Source organism: Ooceraea biroi, chromosome 6 (genome assembly GCF_003672135.1).
Source record: "Ooceraea biroi isolate clonal line C1 chromosome 6, Obir_v5.4, whole genome shotgun sequence".
Taxonomy (NCBI): Eukaryota; Metazoa; Arthropoda; class Insecta; order Hymenoptera; family Formicidae; genus Ooceraea; species Ooceraea biroi.
Genome location: NC_039511.1, coordinates 13,155,750 through 13,177,481, shown reverse-complemented (window position 1 = coordinate 13,177,481; position 21,732 = coordinate 13,155,750). Strand labels below are relative to the sequence as shown.

The following is a 21,732-nucleotide window of genomic DNA, read 5'->3' as shown; positions in this document are numbered from 1 at the left end:
GTCATCATCGCTCGCAAGAGTGAAGAAACGAGAACCTTCACGTGACGAGCGGAGTAACGGGGTGCTCCTGATTGTCCTCCTCGCGATGGTCGCAACGATACAACGAGCAAGCAAGCGGTACCGTTCAATTCCGATGATGCTCTTGCGGCCGTCATAAAATCACTTGGCGCGCAAATGGCGAGGCTGTCTGATCGGAACTATCCAACTATCTCTCTAACTTTTTTCTTATCCTCTCTCACTTTCCTTCTCCCTCTTCGATCGCGGCTTTCGTATATGGCCGTACGTACAATAAATCTTTTACTGCAACAACTGTTATCTTTGGCGTTTCCTGTTTGGACGCATATTTAATTCTTCCTCTCTTGCCGTCTCTCCCTACATTCGCCCTACTTCAACATTTTCCAAATCAATAGCAACGGGATATTTTGGACACATCTACCTCTCTCTTGTTCTTGTGAATTTTAATATTATGGATTTTATTTATATTTATGCTCCATGTATGCGTTAATCTTCAACGTCTCTTTTCCCTGTGAACTTTCATATTTTTATTGTATTTCGGTTGTTGTAGCGGTAATCCTATCATTGTTACGTGATTTACGAGTGTCTGGAGGAATCGCGCTCCCAGAGTGAACTCTACCTCTGTCTCTCTGTCTATCTTGTGCCCCCTGACGTTTCTACCGTTTCTCTCCTCTCCTCGTCACACGCCTGTCGATTTTCTCCTCTTTTCCTTACGTAACGCAGACATCTTCTGGCAGCGATTTCGCGAGAGGCGAACGGTATACACGTCGCAAGTTACGCTCTCCTATATACGGCTCCCTTCTCTCCCTTTGCCGGCGGCCCCGTTTCGCTCCTTTTTGCTTCTCCTTTTTCATTTCTACCCTGTTCTACCTCTTCTTCCTTCTCCTCCTCCTCCTCCTCCTTCTCCTTCTCCCGTTTCTTCCTGCTTCGCTCCATCTAGTTGGGTGCTACTGCTCCTGCTGCTGCGCCCGCTTCTTCTTCTCTTCTTCTACCCCCTTTCCGTAACGGTGACGTCGACTTCCCGTTACGCGTCCAGTCTGAACCGCCCATCCGAACGAACGAATGGAAGCAGCGACCTATTCCCTCCCACGGGCGAGCTTTGTTGCATTATGGATGCCAAGCGAACGAAAAAAGGATGCTACTAATGCTGGATGGACGTGTGTCCCACGTGTACATCACTTGGAAGCAGAGGATTTTGCACGTCCTGACGTTCACGGATATAAATGATGGATCCTATTTCCTCAAAAAGAATGCAAAATGTTCGATGTACTTGCCCAGTAATAAGATACAACTTACATAATGAGAAGAAAAAAAGAGGCGTTACATTTATTATAGAAAATGTTTGATTTAAAAAAGATAAAGAACAATCTTTGAAATATCTTTACTTATTTTTTTAAATGATTACTTATTCTTTTAATCTATTTTTTATATATAATTATCTATTTAAACTATCTTGATACGAAATAATTCTTTCTCTTTTGCATTCTTCTTTCATTTCTATTTTATTTTATATCCCAGATATTTATCTATTCTTTATATTAATTCACCGTACAATTAATTTTAACGAAAGGAGGAAGGATAACGCGTTTATCAGCATAATTATCAGTGCATTCATTTTTTCTTCCTCGTTTGCTTACAGAGCAACACTACGCGGCAGCTGATTCCAACAGTTCGACGCCCGCTAAGAGCTTCGTTCCCTGCAAGGTCTGTGGCGACAAGGCGAGCGGCTATCATTACGGAGTTACCAGCTGCGAGGGCTGCAAAGTGAGTATAAACCGCGCACGAAAGACTCTTATCGTAAGGAAACAAAGAGTCGAATCAAAAGCGGATACTTTGCAGAGTCGAAAACCGAAGCTATGATGTTTACATTAATTTCCATATAATACACAATTATTATCGAGAAAATGGCCGTTGTAGCGGCTGCTTCGTCTCGTTCGCGATCTTCACGATCGCCCCGCGTCAGTAAATCAGAAAAATCAACCCTTAGCGACTATCCTTCCGAAACCGTGCATAAGATATATTTAACTTTATGGCCCGCGAACGTGCAATTTCACATTAATAATAGGAAATCAACTGGAACTCTGCTTTCTTCTTCTTCTTCTTTATTTATGATCATCGTCATAACAGGTCAGAAAGTAGCGTGTAATATGACAGTGAGATTACAAGCCTCTTAGAATTACGGTGCATCTCGCGATCGTGAGTTGCTCGCAGTCTCTGATACTTTGTAAGATATGCGCCGATCGATTTGACCTCGTAGGCACGGTGATAGACGGGTCAAGTACAACTTGCAGCCTCAGATCCGCAGGGATGCATGACGATCGGGGTAATAATCCGCTCGTTCGCACTTCGGGGCAGGATATTTATCGGGATACGGCGCGTCTCGGGCATCGTGGGAGATGCACATCCGCTGCGAATCGAACGGCCCGGCCGGTGCTCTCTTCTCTGTTGCTCGGCGCGGCATTGCGCTGCTAAGATTTCAAACGCGGAAGCCCTAAGGCCAGAGTTAACGGTGAAATGGTGCATTCTCGCGCTGGCAGCTAGTTCTGCGGGCTAACGCACGCGGAACTAGCTTATCGTACGTGCGCATACACGCGTGTCTGGTATAATTGCGTCGTGGCGAAGTATGCCTAAATTCGGCCCGGTGAGAGATCGACCTCGCCGATTCCTGTTTGCGCTCCTCAAACGCGACCTGTCTGATGCGTGATGATGGCATTCGACGTCTTCCTCTTTGATGTCTCTATGCTTGAATGGTGCGTGCTGCAGTTTAGCTTCCTTCTCGATATTCTTACGTTGAAACAGATACTCTAAGTAGCAGAATGACGTCAGAAGATGTACAATGTAATGACTTCTATTTGTAGTCTATAGACGTCATTATGTCGTCTTCTGACGTCACTGCTACTTGCGATGGAAGATAACAGATACTTGTGTTCAACACAAGTAATAAATATTGTTTTGAACTTATAAGTAACTCGATGCAAGTACTTATAAATCGCGATTTAAAACGCGATCGATGAAATTACCCACCATTGTTCCGTGGATGAAAAGAAGTAATTGATTTCACATGTGGGATATTATTACTGCTCGGCGCGCATCTACGTTTTGTCTGACCTGCACGGAGTTTTTACTACTTACTCGTGCGGTGTGCGGATTGAGTTGCCGGTATTTTTTCGGCGAAAGTTTTCTCGCTTAAAATTTATCGTCGGCTGCAACGCTTTGGATGTGCATACTTACAGCTTTCTTCTCGCGATTGTCTTGCGCTTGAATCTCGTGATGTACGAATCTTTGAGAAATTAGTGAAATTTGTTGTAATGTCCCATTATTTGTATCAATTTGTAATCTTTCTCTTCAACAATCTTTTTTAGTCAAAATTTAGTTACGGAGATTAAGATCTTTAAAGGAATTATTCATCTAGTTATTTAATATAAAGTAAATTGGTATCGAGATAAATCTGTAAACAAATTCAATTAAGTTCATCAAGATAAAAGCGATCGCAGTTAGAAATTATATCCATTTTATAAATTTTTATTTCATATCACTTTATATTTTCTTCTTTTTCGCAATTAATATTTCCAATTCTTATCCCTAGCAGGAAAAAGAAAATGTCAAATTAAACTTCTTTAATCGCTTACTACAATTAACTGTTAATATCGATTAACCGATTAATTCTCCTTTCTCCGTTTATTATTTCTGAAATTTGCACATTTATTTTACAATTCCGATTGCCAAAACAACTATGCAATTTTTAGTTTTTTCGTTATGTGGCATAATGAAGACAAACAGTCGGACGTGATATGATGTATCGATTTTAGAAACAAACTAAGGCCGCGCGCGTCGTCGGTTACTACAATAATAGCATCGACAGTTACATTACGACCAGTTGGTTCATCAGGTATTCCAGGATATTGGATACTGGATATACGTCAGTGTTGTACAATGCCGTTACGAATACCTTTCATCAATTAGCACTGATAGTAATAAGCCAATAAATGGACGCTTTCGCGGCTGGCTTGTTCGCATATCGCCTCCGTTATTCCATTACTTCCGCGTGAGCTTTTCGCTGCGTAAAATCGATTGGATATACTTACATAATATAACATATTATATAATATGAGAAATGAAAGATACACACAATCCGTCATAAAAACTGAATTTTTTGAAATATATATTGCAGAAGATCAAAGCATTATTTATTTTTATGGTTTTTATATCAAAGAGCTTTGCAAGATTTTTGAATTTAAATAATTTTTATTTTCAACTGTTGGATTAATTGATATTGAAAATTTATGATGAATGCTATCGACAATTGAACTATTCATGAAGTTTCTGTTAAAAAAAAATTGACTCTTAAAGCAAGAAAAGAAGTATCTGAATAAAAGGTACTTAATGAGATTCTATCGTGTTTTATGTATCCTAAAGTGTTCTATGTATCAAATTATCACGTGTCATTATCCGTAAGCGTACAAAGTTCTTTGTAATTGTAACGCAGAATTTTATTCGGGAAAATGAACGTTTTGACACGCACAAAGCGCATTCGAGGACTCGCTTTTCCCATGAGCGCGTTTTCCGTTATCTCTTCCTTTCTCGCTTTTCGCTGAACTCCCATCGTTACAAAGAAGGGCACCGAGTGTCGTATTTTATACACGGGGGGATATAATTAACCCCGCGACGGTCTATGGGATCGTTATTAATAGCGCTTCCTTACTTCCTGTTCCAGGGCTTCTTCAGAAGGAGTATACAGAAGCAGATAGAGTACAGGTGCTTGAGAGACGGCAAGTGTCAAGTCATCAGATTAAATCGGAATCGTTGCCAGTACTGCAGATTCAAGAAGTGCCTAGCCGTCGGCATGTCCAGAGACTGTAAGTACCGCGTTTGCACGTGAGCTATTTTAACGATTTTTATATTATACATCGTCATAATCAACAAGGAATACTAAAATGTTGAAAAAATGCATAAATTAAACTATACTGCTATATAAATGATTAAAAACCCGAATTAAGTAAATTACAACTCACGCAATTAAGAGAATCCTATAAAAATATCAAAAATTTATTTAAAAATGTACTATTTTGTTTGACATTGTTAAATGCATAGAATATATGCATTTTAAAAAAATTTAAGTAACGTTTCAGCGTTAGTTAAATTTTCACGGCAAATCTATTCTCTTGTTGTTGCTAAAAACTTTTATGAACTTTTATGATATTTCTTTAGCAATTATATTAGTATGTCGAATACTATTGGCGAATCGATTCCGTTTCCTCATGCATGTTAGGACATGCTTGTGAGTCCGGGGCGCCGTTAGAAATGCAAACAGAATCCTACGAAATCATAGCTGACTGTCAGTGATGCAAAATCTACTTACCAGTGTCAAGAGGGCAAAGTAAATCAAAGGGCAGACGTGTGCATAATTAAACGTCAGACTTTCGCGCAATATCGGTCTATGTGTTCTACGTACTTACAATTTGCAAGTTTTCCTCCATCGTGTAGCGTGTCGTACACGAAATTATAACGAACTCGTAGACTCGCGGCTCAATTTGAGTTAATTTGAGACTTCTATTAGAGACCTCACAGAGAAACACAACAATGAACTATATCATTGGAGCTCTTTTCATGTAAAATACCTTGAGGTTATAATTTAGACTAGGAATTCAAGAAATCTACTTACAATTACTCGGAAAATAAGATTTTATTACTTGCATTTCCTCCAAAGATCTTTTTTAATCAAAGCATCGACATTTCCGCGAGAAAAAAATTATCATGATCTCCAACTTTTTAATAGTAATATATGTATATCAATCGTTGAAATTATTATCACACATTTCATAAATTCTATTAAAATTTACTTACAGCTATATAAGAATTATGATATAATTATAAAAGTCAAGAATTATAATAACTCTCCACATGAGCGCTCAATAATACATGTTTCTTTTATGTACAGCTGTGAGATACGGCAGGGTGCCGAAACGCTCGAGAGAACGCGGCCCCGAGGACACGATGACGACGACCATGACGACGACAACGACGACAACGACGATGGCGGCCATGGAAATTCAGCAGCTAACTACGCCCGATACCGGCAACAACAACGCCAACAACAAAAATAACAATAACAACAACAATAATAATAACAACAATAACAACACCCAGAGCCAGAACACGATCTCGCGGGTGCCATCGGCGGCGGTGGTCGAGGCTGATCAATCGGACGCTGATGTGAAGCAGCTGGCCGTGTACGATGTAATTCATCAAGTATCGCAGGCGCATCATGCTCACTGCGGCTTCACGGAAGAGTCTACTAGAGGCCTCACAAAAAAACCCATGATAATACCGGTAAGCTCCTGAAAAAGAAAGAAAACGAATTAATTTGTTGCGACCTGCCAATCTAAATTCATAATTAATTAGTAGAATTTATTAGTAAAGATTTAATACATATCTTTTTGGTCCATGTTAAAAACTTCTCGAATTGGATGAAAGGGAGAAAAATATTTTTCTCGCTGTAGTACCTTCATTTTTGATAAAGAATGGAACGTTGAATTGTTCATTACGTAATTAGCACGAAGATCTTTCGCTGAAAGTGGCAGCACGTTCGCAAGTTTGTTTTATAATGTCGCTGATTAGGCGAGTAATTCTTCGCAGCCCGCCAGTCCCGAGGATCCGGAAGCGGCGTCCTCGACCGCGGAGACAGTTGAGTCCCAGAGGATCTGGCTGTGGCAGCAGTTTGCCACGAGGGTGACGCCGTCGGTGCAGAGGGTGGTAGAGTTCGCGAAACGAATGCCGGGATTCTGCGAGCTCTCGCAGGACGATCAGCTAATCCTGATCAAAGTTGGCTTCTTTGAGGTATGGCTCTGTCACATCTCCAAGATGACCACCGACAACTCGATGACGTTCGAAGATGGCACTTACTTCACCCGACAGCAGCTGGAACTGATGTATGAGGTAAGATTTGATATATGAGTTGGGAATACAAGGAAGTGCGATTATGAATTGCGTGGTATTAATTTATCAAACACGGATAAAAGTTACTGAATTAATTAATTATAAGTAATTACTACAGACGATATATTATCTAATAAATTTCCAATAAAATTCGTAGATGATATTATACAGGGTGAGACACCTAAAACAGGCCACCTGAATATCTCGGCTGTTATTGGTAATAGAAAAAAATGTGTCAGACCAAACTTGCATGGTTTCGAGGGACACATAATTTGCTCTAAATAGTTTTTTATTAGGTGGACGCGTAGAGGTCATATGAAGGTCAACTTCGTTTTTTTAAATGGTATGATATGTTTTTTTACGTACCATCTAGTAGAGCGTTTGAAGATGCGCACATTGATCTACGGGTCAAAATCATTCAAGGTCACTGAAGGCCAACTGCAAGGGAAAATAATTTACTTTATATTGCCTAGAGTTCTTTGCTATTAAAAATACTGTAAACTCAGAAATGAAAAAGTTCTAGCCGTTAGAAATTTTTTCTTTTCCGAGAAGTTCTGAGTTGTTCATATCATTATTTCTTATATTGCCTAGAGTTCTCTGCTATTGACAATACCGTAAACTCAGAAATGAAAAAGTTCTCGAGTTTAAAATTTTTTTCTTCTCAGAGGAGTTCTGAGCTGATGATATCATTATTTTTTATATTTCCTAGAGTTCTCTGCTATTGAAAATACCGTAAATGCAGAAATGAAAAAGTTCTAGTCCTTAGAAATTTTTTCTTTTCCGAGCAGTTCTGAGTTGTTGATATCTATATTTTTTATATTGCCTAGAGTTCTCTGCTATTGAAAATACCGTAAACTCAGAAATGAAAAAGTTCTAGCCGTTAGAAATTTTAGCCTTCAGTGACCTTGAATGATTTTGACCCGTAGATCAATGTGCGCATCTTCAAACGCTCTACTAGATGGTACGTAAAAAAACATATCGTACCATTTAAAAAAACGAAGTTGACCTTCATATGACCTCTACGCGTTCACCTAATAAAAAATTATTTAGAGCAAATTATGTGTCCCTCGAAACCATGCAAGTTTGGTCTGACACATTTTTTTCTATCACCAATATTAGCCGAGATATTCAGGTGGCCTGTTTTAGGTGCCTCAACCTGTATATAAAATGTGCACATACTTTGCATACTATACAATTGTTGTAACTTTGTTCACTCGTAATCGGCAGCCCGACTTCGTGTCCGCGTTGATGCAAGTCACATCGTCACTAAATGCTCACCAACTGACGGACACCGAGCTCGGCCTCTTCTCGGCGGCGGTGCTACTGAGCGAACGACCGGGCTTGAATGATGTCAAGGCTGTGCAAAGGTTGCAGGATCGTGTGCTGGAAGCGTTGAGGGTGCAGGCAGCACGACCTTCTGGCGAAGGTGCTGGCAGCACAGTCTCCACGATCGCTAGTGTCTCACAGAGGATACCGGAATTGAGAGCGCTTGGCACCAGGCACGCCAGTCTGCTCGACTGGTTCCGCAGAAACTGGACGAAGCTCAAGTTACCACCGTTGTTCGCCGAGATATTCGACATTCCCAAATGCGAAGAGGATTTACAATGAAAAGGTAATCTTTGATGAGAAATAATAATAAATTATGACGATCCTTTTCGGTTATAAATGACGTTGAAATATTTTCTTAGGAATAATATAGAGCATGAGTGATACTATGAAGATATAAACAATCAAGAATACGGCATTCGTCTATTAATTTTTATATTACAATAAGATAACATTATTGTGAAATCAACAAATTTTTATAATCCAATACAATAATGCATGCAGTTTAAAGCACTGCTGCATCAAGAAATCTAGAATCAGTAATTAATATTAGTTTTAGTTTGTTTAAATCTTTCCAGTTTCAGAATTTTGAATTGCTAAATACAGTGAATGTTATTTGCTTAACAGCCTCTAGAAGAGTAGTACGAGACCAATGATGCCGTGATGCCGGCAAGAAACCGAATCACCCAGCGTTTATCAAAGCCGCTTTGAATATTTAGAAATTTTGTTTTAACTCATAAGCAAGGAAATCAGATTTCTAGTAGAACGAGGATCGAATCGATTGGAATGAAAACTGAAGGATGTCTCTGAGAGAATCTGTCTCTCGCAAAGAATACTAAAAAAGAAGAACTAAGACATAATTTTCGATAGCTGTCGATTACCGACAATCTCCGCTAATTTGTCACGAGATATCCGGGTCGCGCAAAGAAAATAAAGCGTCTTCTACAAGAAGAAAGACCAAAGGATTGGAAACGAGCCAAGTTAAAAAATTGAGGAAAAGAAGATGCAAACACCGACAACAAGATCAAGTAACGCGGTCACTATTGTGAATTTCCGGTCTTTTATAGAAAATTCTGTGGTTGATTCATCCTAAGATATCTCGATCGCTCGAATAGTAATTGGAGTATCTTAAGAGAGGAAGATCATCTTCAAAGATCACGCAAGCAGTACGACGGAAGTTCAACGGAAATGTGAGCTCCATAGAAGCTTCGCGGGTGCTCGGAGGGAGATACACAGGCGTAATTTGCTCAAATTCAACGGAAATGGCTTTGTACTATTCGCCAGGCAATATCACACGTACGATATACATCCATACGCACGTTTCCGACCGAGCATATACCTAAAATACTCAATCATTGTGAGAGGGATCTTATGCGCTACTTTGCCACCGTGTCAGAGAACGGATGGCAATGTTTTCGCGTGCGCCGTAACGAGCGTCGACGGACAGGCACAAAAGCATAATTGAATCATAGATGTCCGTTCATGCTCAAAATTTTGTCCTTTCCTTTTCTCCGAATACTTCTAAGGTTTAAGAATAGAAGCACAGCGTGCATATACACAGAATACTCATCCGAGCGACTTCTTATTCGGACGGAAATCGGCCAGATAGCATCAGAAACACCAACTATAATCAACGGACATATCAGAAATTAAGATAGCAAAGCGTTCCCCCTGCGTATTAAGCGTATTTCACGTTCGTGTCTCCCGTGGGAATCGGGGCTGGTGTAATTACGGTATTCCGGTTTCGATATCGCAAAACTGTAGTTTAATATGTGATATATAAATTAAACACGCTACGAGTTTATTCTCTGGCTCAACATCAATTGTCATATTTTTTTCTTTTATATGCCTTACATATTTCAGAATTGTTCTGTTACTTATTACATTTTATTGTCATGCAGAACTAAATATTTTGTTACACAATTGAATATTATAAAGTATAAAAAATTTTTTATAAAACTGCATATGTGAGCTGTAGATTTGTCAGACTCAATAATATGAATTACTAACGTTATTTTGTTAAAAATAAAAAGTTTATGTATAACAATATAACAGCTAGAAAATGTCGAAAAAATATTGTGTGTCTATTTAAAATTTCTTAACTTTTTTGTAATTTTTTCTTTATTTGTAGTTTTTTTATAGCATTGCTCTCGAAGTAACGATTTTCTATATTCTATATATTCTTTTCAAATTCTGATCGATGCTATTGCTAAGTTTAAAGAAATATTATTAAAAACGATAATCGAAAATGGAATCCACCGAAATTCCACCAGTTTCGATCTCTCATTTGTCACGATACTAAGATGATGATAAATGACTATTGTACGACCGCATGACTGTAATAAGACACACGTGGCACGCGTACATGTACGCGTAAGTAACGGTGTGCTTACACGTGACAACTAAAATCGTACAGACGAGAGGAGGCATAAAAAAATTTCACACTATAAACTCGAAAGGAAAAATCTTTACAGGACGTATCTCATAGGTGCATCCGCTACGAATCTCAATCTATGCAATCTCTATTTTTATTACTCGACAAGTAGAATAGCGAATTATATCTCGATATAGATATATATATATATATATTATACATATTATATATCGTCGCGTCGCGCTTCTGGAAATTGTTCCGAGCGACAACGCGGGAGAACAATCGGCGGTTCGAATTAAAGTTCCTCAATCAGTCGCACACGTTATTACAACGCAGAAAATTTACAAATTTCCTCGCAGTCACGGCAAATTGTGTTCATGATCTGTAAATTGCACTCTGAAAAAACGGCAAACATAAACAGTACGTACTGGTTCTTATACACGTGTGTGTGTGTGTATCAAAATCTGCGAGTAAAATGAACACACACATCATCACACTGTATAACACACTGATTGCATACGCAATGTCCAAAAGTTTCTACCTGAATCGCGATTCCACGCGGAACGATTCCGAAGCGAGCGCGACTGACTCTTCAAACTTTAAACACTAATAACTCTCTGACAATGACTAGCATATAATGCATACGATATATAATTGCATGTGTGAACATGCGTGCGCGCGGATGTACGGATCTATAGAGTGAGTAGCAGTGAGTAATTTTAATATTCACTTTGCAATATATTAACATTACTGTCTTATAATTTTGTCTATGATAAATATTAAAGATATACAATTATATATTATTTTTTAGCAAAATTTCGCCTTTTCATTTTGTCGGCTTTTTGTTCATACGTATGGTTTTTTAAGCTTATGCTTAATATGTATTATATTCACTTTATTTAAACTGCAAATCGCTGGCGGGTGCGGTTTTCTTCTCAGACCTGTCCAACATTTTGTCAACTAATTTCTAGTGTTTTTATTTATATATTAGGACAACTTTACTTTAAAGTAACTATTTGTCGTGATAATTTTCCATTTTTTTATGAAAAATTATTGCGATACAATGTTTTGCATTTCATTTTCGCAATTGGATTAAATAAATGAAACTGATCTTCTGAAGTTTAACACAGGGAGCACTTCTAATTAATTTGATAACTAAAGTCAATATGCTAAAATATTTTCTTTTTTGTCATAGACAAACTTCGAATAGGACAAAATAAAAATTCCAAAGTATTTGAATATTAACGTTATTCGTTGTATATGAATACGCATATGCAATGAATAATTGTATGTGCATGTATGTGTGCAGCATGTGTCTGTATGTATGGGCGAGTGCATCGAAATACTCATCTGTGAAACACGGGATAAGAGAGAAAAAAGAAATTTATTAATATAGATATCACTGTTTTATCCATGCACCGGGGGTACTTAAAGTAAAATGTGACATAACCCGGTTTATTATCGCTATATCACTTAAATCGAAAAAGGAATCGAAAGCTATCTTTGCTATATTAGAGGAAAGAAGAAAAGATTTCCAATCTTTATCATTCTGTTTCTTTCTCGCTCTTCTCTCTCTCTCTCTCTTTCTTTCTCTCTAAGCGCTCACATCAAGTTGTGAATAAACATATCATACTTAATTAATATATTGGACAAAGAAGATATCACCGTTTAATATAAATATATATACAAAAAAATATATAGGAGAAATATATATATATATGTATATTGCAAAAAGAAACATTATTGAGAAACTATATCGTAAAAAGGAGTAGCTGTTGATTAACGCGTTAATATCGAGCGAATCGCAATGTAGGACATATCGGCGATTACAATGTAACGATCACGATCACGTGGTAGTGTTCTCTCGCTTTTTTAATTCTAATTCTCGTGTAAATTGGCGGAAGAGGGTTTCATGTGATCTAATGTAAATCAAGCGTACGTGACGTGGCGTTTATTGATCGTTATATCATTGTTGCCACTTCTAATTCAATCGTCGCGAGACTATGCGAAACGAGTAAAATGTCGATCCGGCTGTCAGAGTTTCAGAGAAAAATGCCTGGATGAAATCCGGTGGCGAGAATCGATACCGCCATCATATTATTTGACGTGTTAAAATTTGCAATGAAAGAGCACTCTTAACAAAAATTATTTTTTTGTTTTTATCGAGACGGGTACAAATATTAAAAGTAAAAACTATAAATAAATAAGTAAACTCATTGCCATTTTCTCTTCCTCCAATCGACATTTTTCTCCCGTTACGTCGCGATCGCATTTTTCTCCCGTTACGTCGCGATCGCATTTTTCAAAATTTCTAGTCCTACGAATTATTCGCCGAGGTGGCAATCGTGAGGTGAAGAGGTGTTCTTGCAAGCGTTGCTGGAATATATAATTAAACGGCCAAATACATTATAGTAATAATATAGTAATATTGTGTATTATTATGATAAAAATAATTCTCTCTCTCTCTCTCTCTCTCTCTCTCTCTATCTATCTCTATCTCTCTATCTCTATCTCTTAGCGACGACACCGGTCAATCGTTCTTTATTATCCTTGCGCCGCGCCGATAGTGTTCCTCTGCATTCTTGACAATTGTTCGCGCACGAACCGACGATGTGCTCCACTTTTCAGAACTGCGTGCCCGTTCAGATCCGTTCGCCCTGATTTCGGCGATCTATCGTCTTTCGATTTTTCATAGCGTAAAGACGACGATTGGCCGGTATGATAATAAAAAAAAACACGATAATCGAGTTGGCGCCCTTGCGAGCTTGACAATAAGAGATGGACCGATAAGAACATGATCGTAGATGTTATCGCGTAAATGTTCACGTCAATGTAAATGCAATTGATTGTTAAGGTGGATTTAAAGCGGATCGAAACGTTCGGCACAAGCATTATAGAGCACAATTATATATATAAATATATATATAAATCGACATAAATATTTGCGCACCAACATCTGATTCTTATCGGTTCTTTTCTTATCGTCGAGAATTTTGTATCAAAGAGCTTTCTCATTTTCTCTATTTCTCCGAACGTGTTAGATGAATTAAAAGGGACGGTTTCGTCCTTCTCCCTCCTCTTCGCCCTCCAATTCTCTCTTTTCTCTGTCGTATTTCGACCGAAATGCAACATCTATTTGTTTCCCTTGATTCCTTCACCCTTTAATCCATTTAACCCCGTTCGCCCCGTTCTCTCCCTTCTTCCATCGTTCCTGATCCTGATTTTTTTCTTTTGCTTCGTCTCGTTTAGATTTTGAGATTCGAGATTTCGGTCATGGTGCTATAAAATATCTGTACATATACTTATAACAATCGTTGGCATAATTAATATCGTTATGATTATATGATATTATTGCGATTATATAAAATCCGATTATCGCTGCTCCACCCACTGCTACTGTCATTATCATCGATATGTTTACCATCATTATTGTATCTATTATTACGATTATCATTATTATTACTGAGATCTAGATATTATTATTATTACATTGATTGTACTTATTACTGATTATAATCTATGTCGACGTTATTGTCAGCAGCGCTACTTAAGTCAAGCGTATTCGAGGAAAGGCAAACGCTAGGAAGACAAGACGGTCCAGACAATTCTCGAGATATTTCTATGTATTCCGCCCGCACATTTGCTAAGATTATGTAACAATCGCTCTTCTGTTCTTTTTTTTTATCAACTTCTATATACGCTGTGACGCGCATTATGCATTCTCTTCAACACACACTACAAGCAGCAATACGTACATACATACATAAATATACGGAGATGGTTACAAATTCGCGCAATAAAATTCTTTCATCAACGTAAGATAATTTTCTGCCAAATGTATATAAATAATTCACGAAAAGCTATATAATATTTATTACTCACATAAAAATCAATTACATAAAAAATTATTAGTGCTGCGATATTTGTGTCGAGAAAAGATTGCTTTTAAATTAATTAAGAAATTTTACTATGTTGAACATTTGCGTGAATTTGCGTCTGTTCCGTATGCATCTGCTTGAGAAGAGAAGTACAAGCATAGTATAAAAATAAAAAACTTTATTTACATCGCGAAAAAATTTTATTCGATATTTGCATACATGAGATGTTTGTGTTTGCGAATTTTTTAATGTATTTCGCAAAACTAGCTTAAAAAGATTGAGTGTTTAATCTGCACGCTTAATGTATTGTTACTAACTTTTTAACTTGTGCTTCTTTTTATCAAGTGCTGTAGTTACATAAACAGTGGTCAGCGTATAAGTAGTAAACTATATTTTTCTTAATTTAAAATATTTTATATTTTTTAATAAAAATATTTTCAAAAGTATTTATATATTTATATTTTTATTGAAGTTAAAAGGAAATACGTATCGGCGTATATCATTTAATTTCAATCTTATTAAAATATCCTATTAAAAATAAAATATATTATGGAATTGAATATTATATCTATACACATCTGAAAAATAATGGGACTCAATTGCATAATAAATACCTCTTCCTATTTACATGCTTACCACTGTATGTACGTACATGTATAGAGTGCCTCAATCATCACGCACTTTCTCACAACTGCAAATTTAGCGAAAACATTAAATTGTTCTTTCTACAATAAAATTTTCTATGATAAAATTTCTATGATTAAATTAAATCATAAAGTTACGATTTTTAAATTATTTTCAAACGATGCGTTCATTGATTTAACTAGCATGTGCTTGAAGAATTAACACTTTTTTAAAATATTTATATAAATCTTTATATATAAAAAATTTTTTTATTTCGCCTTGATGTTGAAACATTTTTCGAAGATTAATATCCACAGTTGAGAGAAGATGCGTGTGAGTGTGACGGTCGGGATACTATTTACACATATAAATTATTAACAAACACAACAACGGCGACGACAAGGATAATGGTAACGGTGGACGATGTCGGCGTGCCAAGGGGGAGGCGAGAATTACTCTTTAAAAAAGTATATATATATATATATATATATACATATTACATATATATGTATAAAATATAATATAAACGAAGATAATGATATTAAGGATAAATAACTACGACAAAAAATGACTGCTCTATACTGCTAAAGTACAAATGTTTTCATTTAGTTGTTTTATAAGACAATATCGATTCGTTAGAGTTATATTCACAGATCCGCGCTTGTATCTCGCATTTAATGTTTAACGATGTTATCGGATGCTGGTTTTTACTAGGCTCACAATGAAAATTGCATAATAGGATATTACATTAAATCAAGAATTCAGGTAACTGTGTTTCGAACGCTAAACACGAGTTACAAGTGCGGGACTAGTTTTATAGCGCGTCGGCGTGGATACACACTCATACACATAGCCCGACGCGTATGTACATCTGTATTTATTTGTTAATCTCGAAATGGTTGGTACTTCAAGAGCCACTCGAGTATATTCGTACAGGATATCGCAGAAATTATGCATTTTCCACCGACTGCAACATTTTTCTTCAGTTTGCGAGTTGATCATTTCTAGGCGAACGTAACATTATCATTTTCAACTTTCTTATCACTATTAAAAATGATATAATTGATAGTCAGATCAAGTTTCTGATATATTCCAACTTATAATCAACAGAATTAATTTTTATTACACGATTGGAGTTTAATTTGCCGTTAATTAAATGTTTGGTTGAAATGTTTGGCTGATTGATATTTTAATTCTTTTACTTTTAGCAAAATTCGGTATCAGCCAAATCGCAATCGGATGGAAGCAGGCCTCAGTTTTGGGATATCCTGTATCCCATGAAGCATGCATTCATACGCACACATACACGCATATCACATAACATATTCTTCTACTAGTGTATCTGAAGGCATGATACACATATATCGTCTCCATTTCGTCCATTTCGCGAAGCATAAAGTAACAATGTTCGATTTTTGTCTGGTCGACAATCACAAAACGCGGTAGCGTCACACAGCGACATTCCAGCGGAACAAACAGATTTTTATTTAGAATTTATTACAAAATACAGAGCGATTCAACTTACGCCTACGATGTTACAAAAAAATATAAAGTAGATTATCCTGTTAGCTTTTGCCGTGGTACACGAAGTAAGGTAATTTAATAGTTTAATTAACAACTAATTAAAGTTTCAAAGAATGCAAAATATATAAATAGAAGATTTGTAGCGATTACATGAACTTTTATTATCCAATTTTGAGATTTCAACAGAAATGAAATAGTATTATTCCGCAGTAATACAAAAATATATATCTCTCTCTAATCTATCACGCACGGCTTCACGCGCGTGCAGCTGAAACGTTAAAAAGTAGAAAATATCATGCACACTAGCAGTACATTTTATAATGTCGTAGACTACGGGAGCAACAAAACCCGCGATTACCTTTTGTATGCTTTTAACGCTTTTTACTTTACGCTTCGCAGTCTATAAATGGATATTTTCGTACAGGGCGGATGTACGAATTTCAAGATAAATAGAAGAAAAAGGAAGGAGAGAAAACAAACGAGTATAAAATCATAGGTCTGTTTTTTATTCCCGCACTGCTGAACTGGTGCAATACGTTAAAGTGAGACAAGTATATTTTTTCTCACTCTTATTGCAGCAGTTCAGCAGTGCAGGAATAAAAAATAAACCTTATGAAACGTAAACGATATTGAATATCTGCGCGTTCACTAAAAGTATCGCTTAACTTATTTGCACATTTAAGCTATATGTTCGACGGCGTGTCATATGGATTTATAATATATTGAAATGTATCCAGAAAACAAAAAAAAAAGAGAGATGTAATATAATATAATGCATATCTTCCTATTATAAATTTAAAAAAATTAGGAAATGAAAATATCTGCTCTTTCTTCGATAATAACGAATCAATCATTTATTTTGGAAGAAGAGAATATTTTCGGAATTCAATGACGTATACTTGAATCGCTCTGTACATTTTCGCTAACAAAATTGCAACTTATAATTACAACATATAATTAGGTTTCGTCATTTCTATTAAAAAGTTATCGTACGTTATCTCAGCGTGTCACCAGTCAATCAATATATGCTACTTAAAGCAACATTTCAAAAATAATTATATGCTTGCGGCGTAACTTTCATTGCACACACAAGATGTGGATTCTAGAGCGAGGGCTGTAAGAACGATTAGACCGAAAAATTCGTTGATTTATATATTATACTCTCTCATATTATATTATAGATTCAAAGTTTATCGATTTATCGTATTTTCTTTCCTTCTCGTTAGGATTGCTCATATAATTAATCTCGCGTCTCGTTATTATTCAACGTTATAATATAAATGTAGCGAAGGTAACATACTCGTCGATTTTCAGCAAGGTGTTAGACGAAACGTACGGAATCGTTTACGTAGGATCCCTCATGTCGTTTTTATCGCCATACACATCTTTTACCCTATTACCGAAATCGTCTACGATAAAAGTCGCAAGAGAAAATTAGGTCTCCTCGTTAAAATCGTCCGATTACTTACAGATACTCGAGATAACTTGTGCCAATTACAAGACTAATCACTAATGCGTATTAAATACTCGTGGAGAACGAGAGGGAAGCAACGACGATCCACGAAACTGAAGAGCCTACTTCCAACTTCGTCTTAAAACCATATTTCTCTTAAAATGGAGATTACGCGTAAGGTGATACGCATAATTTCCAGTTTTCTTGTAAATATATATTTTAAGACGGTGCGGAAATAAGTTTCTCTTTCGATCGCAATACAATACACACCTGCGGCGGTTCTACTCATGTGATCGCACATATCGAAGTAGATATATATCTTTTAAGGCTGTATTAACGTTTGATCGTCCGTAAGGTTCCAAGATTCCTACGGAAGTGTATAAACTAATGCAAATTTTGCCTCTGAGAGGATAGTGTAGCACGGCAATAAAAGAAAAAGCGATTGTATGCCTTCTTCAAGCGTATTTCTCTTTCTTTCACTGCTAAGTGTTTTGAAAGACTACAATTCTTTCTCTCTCTATCATACAAAATGTAAAAGTGATAGAAAGGTCCTGATAATATTTTTGAATGCGACGCACAAAAATATGTAGAAAACAGTAAAACTGTCGCACGCAAAGAGAGATTGCGTTTACCAGCGTTATTATTGTGAAATTCGTCCTAGTCTGCAAACAATCTGCGATATGTGATTCGCAAAAATATACGAAAAAAAAGGAAATTATTTATTGTTACAGCCGATCTTTTTTTCCGATCGACGCGTGCCGATCCGATATCTCCTTGTGAAATTAAAGTGTAGTTTGAGCGTTATATCTTGTCATCGTAATTTACAGAAAATCTCACTATGCTGAACTATAAAAAAATATTCGATGGAGAGAATGTAGTCCTCGAAGGCGAGCACTAATGAAAATAATTCTTGTCGATTATCAGATCAATCTGAGAGCGTACAGGTTTCTTCTAATATTACCCTTTTACAATCGTTACGTATGTTGGTAATGAATGTTATGCTGTCTCGCTACTATATTTATGCATCGAAGCCGTTAACGATTAGCTGTTAAAAATTTTATGACTCAAACTCTCCGAAATCGATATCTGGGTGTGTCTGTGTAAAATATAGGCATGCAAATGCGTCTCTTTTCCCAGCAGAGATCAGGAAGAGAGATTCGGGAAATCTTGATAAATCTAGAAAGTATAAATTAATATATACAAAATATACACACGAACGAAAAGTTAACGAACATACACGTACACACAAACTGAGTACACGTACTGCGCTTCTTTTATAATTATAATGGTATAATGCGTTAAAATATATTTCATTGTTAAATATATATATATATATATATATGAGTTTACGACACGTTTAGGTAAGGATTAAGAATCCATATCTCTTTCTACCATTAAGTTTACCATATTACCATATATACATATTTGAATAATATATTATATTATATCATGATCTTTTTGCACATATCCCCTGTCCTCCAGTTTACCCTTCCTTTCTCCTCACCCTCTCTCACCTTATCTCTTACTCATCTGAAACGTGTATCATCTCTCTTTCTTTCTCTCTCTCAAGAAAAAAAGGTGTACTTTTTCACATAAAAGGCATTGCCAAAATAAATATGGGGTTGGAAGACTTAAAATATGCGCCATGTAATTACTTACTCGTTTCACACCTCCATCCCACACCTAAAATATCCAAATAGTTTTCTTCACGATCAGTTTAATATAGTCAGGAAATATCTGCGCATAAAATATTTAAAAAAATTAAGAAACGGAATAAACTATTCTTATTTTTATATTTTTTATATTTTTTATGCATAAAAATTTATGTACAAAAGAAACTTGAGCATAATTGGCACAAATTCCTGGAATATATTCTACTGAAAAACATCCTATAAGAAAATTCTGTATACATATTAATGTGTGCATGTGTGTGTGCGTTATCTCCCATGTATATAGAAATTGCAACACGCTTCAAAAATTCTTATGTTACCACTTTAACTGTATTTCGATACTTTCTTTATTCATGACTTAAAGTCCTAAATTCACAGTTCAGTTTCTAGTTCTTTTAAATATGATAATAAATCGCCCAGCGCATGTATATAGTAATCGGGTACGAGATCTTGTTCCTCTTTTCGTTTGGACTTCTTCCATTTTTCGATATCCGACAAGTTATTTACTCCGGTTAAAACCAGTAAAGTTATACAGCCGCAGCGTGTCCCGAAGAGTATGTCCGTATTACACCGATCTCCGATCATTAACGTACGCTGCGGGTCAAAGGTAGAGCGTGTTGTCAACATCTTGACCATGTACTCCTCTGGTTTACCCATGATGACCGCTTTCCTCTCCGAGCAGCTTTCTATTGCCGTAACTAGACTTCCCGTGCCTGCAAAACATCATCGAAAAATGTTTACAAAATTTGTTTCCAGTGCAGCTTTATTTAAAAAAAGCTCACGTGCTACTTACCGGGTATAACGACATGATTTGAAACTGGAAATCTTTCATCCGTATTCGTGCCAATAAAATGTACATTTTTATCCCTCAGATATGTAGCTGCTTTCACCATTTTCGGATAGCTAAAGTGCTCATCGAAGCCAACTATGACAGCACCCACTTCGGGATCCTTTTTGAAAGAGGAATATGAGGTGTTCTGTTTGGCTACATCCGGACCTACTCCACAACACGAGATACCGACTTGCTCCAATTCGGTTGCGATTGCTGTATAAAGACAAATTTCGAAGTAACTATACAGAATGTACTTTGTATAGAACAGACTCAGCTGCATGCTCGATAACAGAATTAACGGAGCTTACCCTCAGGACCAATAACGTAGACTTTTTTGCGGAAGCCTAGATCTTGCAAGTAACAAGCCGCCAGATTAGCAGTACACAAAATATCATCCTTGGTTGCCTCAAATCCTAGAGCTTTGCATTTATCCACCAAGCCATCGCGGGTCTTGGTGCTGTTGTTGGTCACATAAAAGACCCGTTTGCCAAGTTTGCGAAACAGATTCAGGACATTCGAGGAATTCGGTATGGGCGTCATGTGCATCCACAGCACGCCTAAAAGAAAGATCTGTAGGACTATCATTATACGAACATATACATTCACATAATTTTCACTCACCGTCGCAATCGGTTAACACGGTGTCGAACGAATTAAAAAATTTCAGGATGTTCGCATGAGAGAGCGTCTTTAAATTTATAGCTGACATTGTTATCTGTAAAAACGCAAATATTACAAGTTGTTAAAATTAAAATCGCAAATATTGCAAGTAAGAGTACCAAGTGTCAGATTAATAAATATATACGTTATCGCTATGGAATTTGTATAATTGAATAATAATCCAAGTAATATTCTGTATACCTACCGCAGTCTACTGAAGCGAATTTTTGATAAACGACGGAAAGGAAAAGAGAGCAAAAAATGATAGAAAAGAGAGAGAGGAAGAATGAACGGCTTAATCCTGTCAGTGGTTGTCACAGGCTGCGGTCCAGTTGACGCTTCAAATGCTTCAGAACACTTTCTTTCTTCTTTCAAATAAAAAGCTCCGGGAAGTTAGCCGGGCAACTTTTACTTTTTTAATTTTTTTTACGAATCGTTTG

At 36.7% G+C, this 21,732-nt stretch overlaps 2 protein-coding genes across 3 annotated transcripts in view; one reads left to right on the top strand and one right to left on the bottom strand.

Moving 5' to 3' along the window:
* Positions 1-19,767, top strand: part of LOC105276622 (ecdysone-induced protein 78C) — a 66,904-nt gene extending 47,137 nt beyond the window's left edge. Inside the window, exons 3-8 of one of the 2 annotated variants that reach the window (XM_011334401.3) lie at positions 1,655-1,779; positions 4,730-4,871; positions 5,954-6,345; positions 6,652-6,951; positions 8,179-8,563; positions 8,905-19,767. In XM_011334401.3, the coding sequence (XP_011332703.2) occupies positions 1,655-1,779; positions 4,730-4,871; positions 5,954-6,345; positions 6,652-6,951; positions 8,179-8,559 (1,340 nt within the window). In that variant the 3' untranslated portion in view covers positions 8,560-8,563; positions 8,905-19,767. Of the gene's footprint in view, positions 1-1,654; positions 1,780-4,729; positions 4,872-5,953; positions 6,346-6,651; positions 6,952-8,178; positions 8,564-8,639; positions 8,818-8,904 lie in introns of those variants that run through there. The other variant, XM_011334409.3, reaches the window with a different exon arrangement.
* Positions 19,768-19,914: 147 nt separating this feature from the next.
* On the bottom strand, positions 19,915-21,645 carry LOC105276611 (glycerol-3-phosphate phosphatase). Its single transcript, XM_011334386.3, has 5 exons — positions 21,498-21,645; positions 21,254-21,347; positions 20,941-21,189; positions 20,594-20,845; positions 19,915-20,513 (listed from the first exon to the last, which is right to left on the bottom strand). The coding sequence occupies exons 2-5, from the start codon at positions 21,339-21,341 to the stop codon at positions 20,173-20,175; spliced, it is 930 nt and encodes a 309-aa protein (XP_011332688.1). The 5' UTR covers positions 21,342-21,347; positions 21,498-21,645; the 3' UTR covers positions 19,915-20,172.
* Between the last annotated feature and the right edge of the window lie 87 nt (positions 21,646-21,732).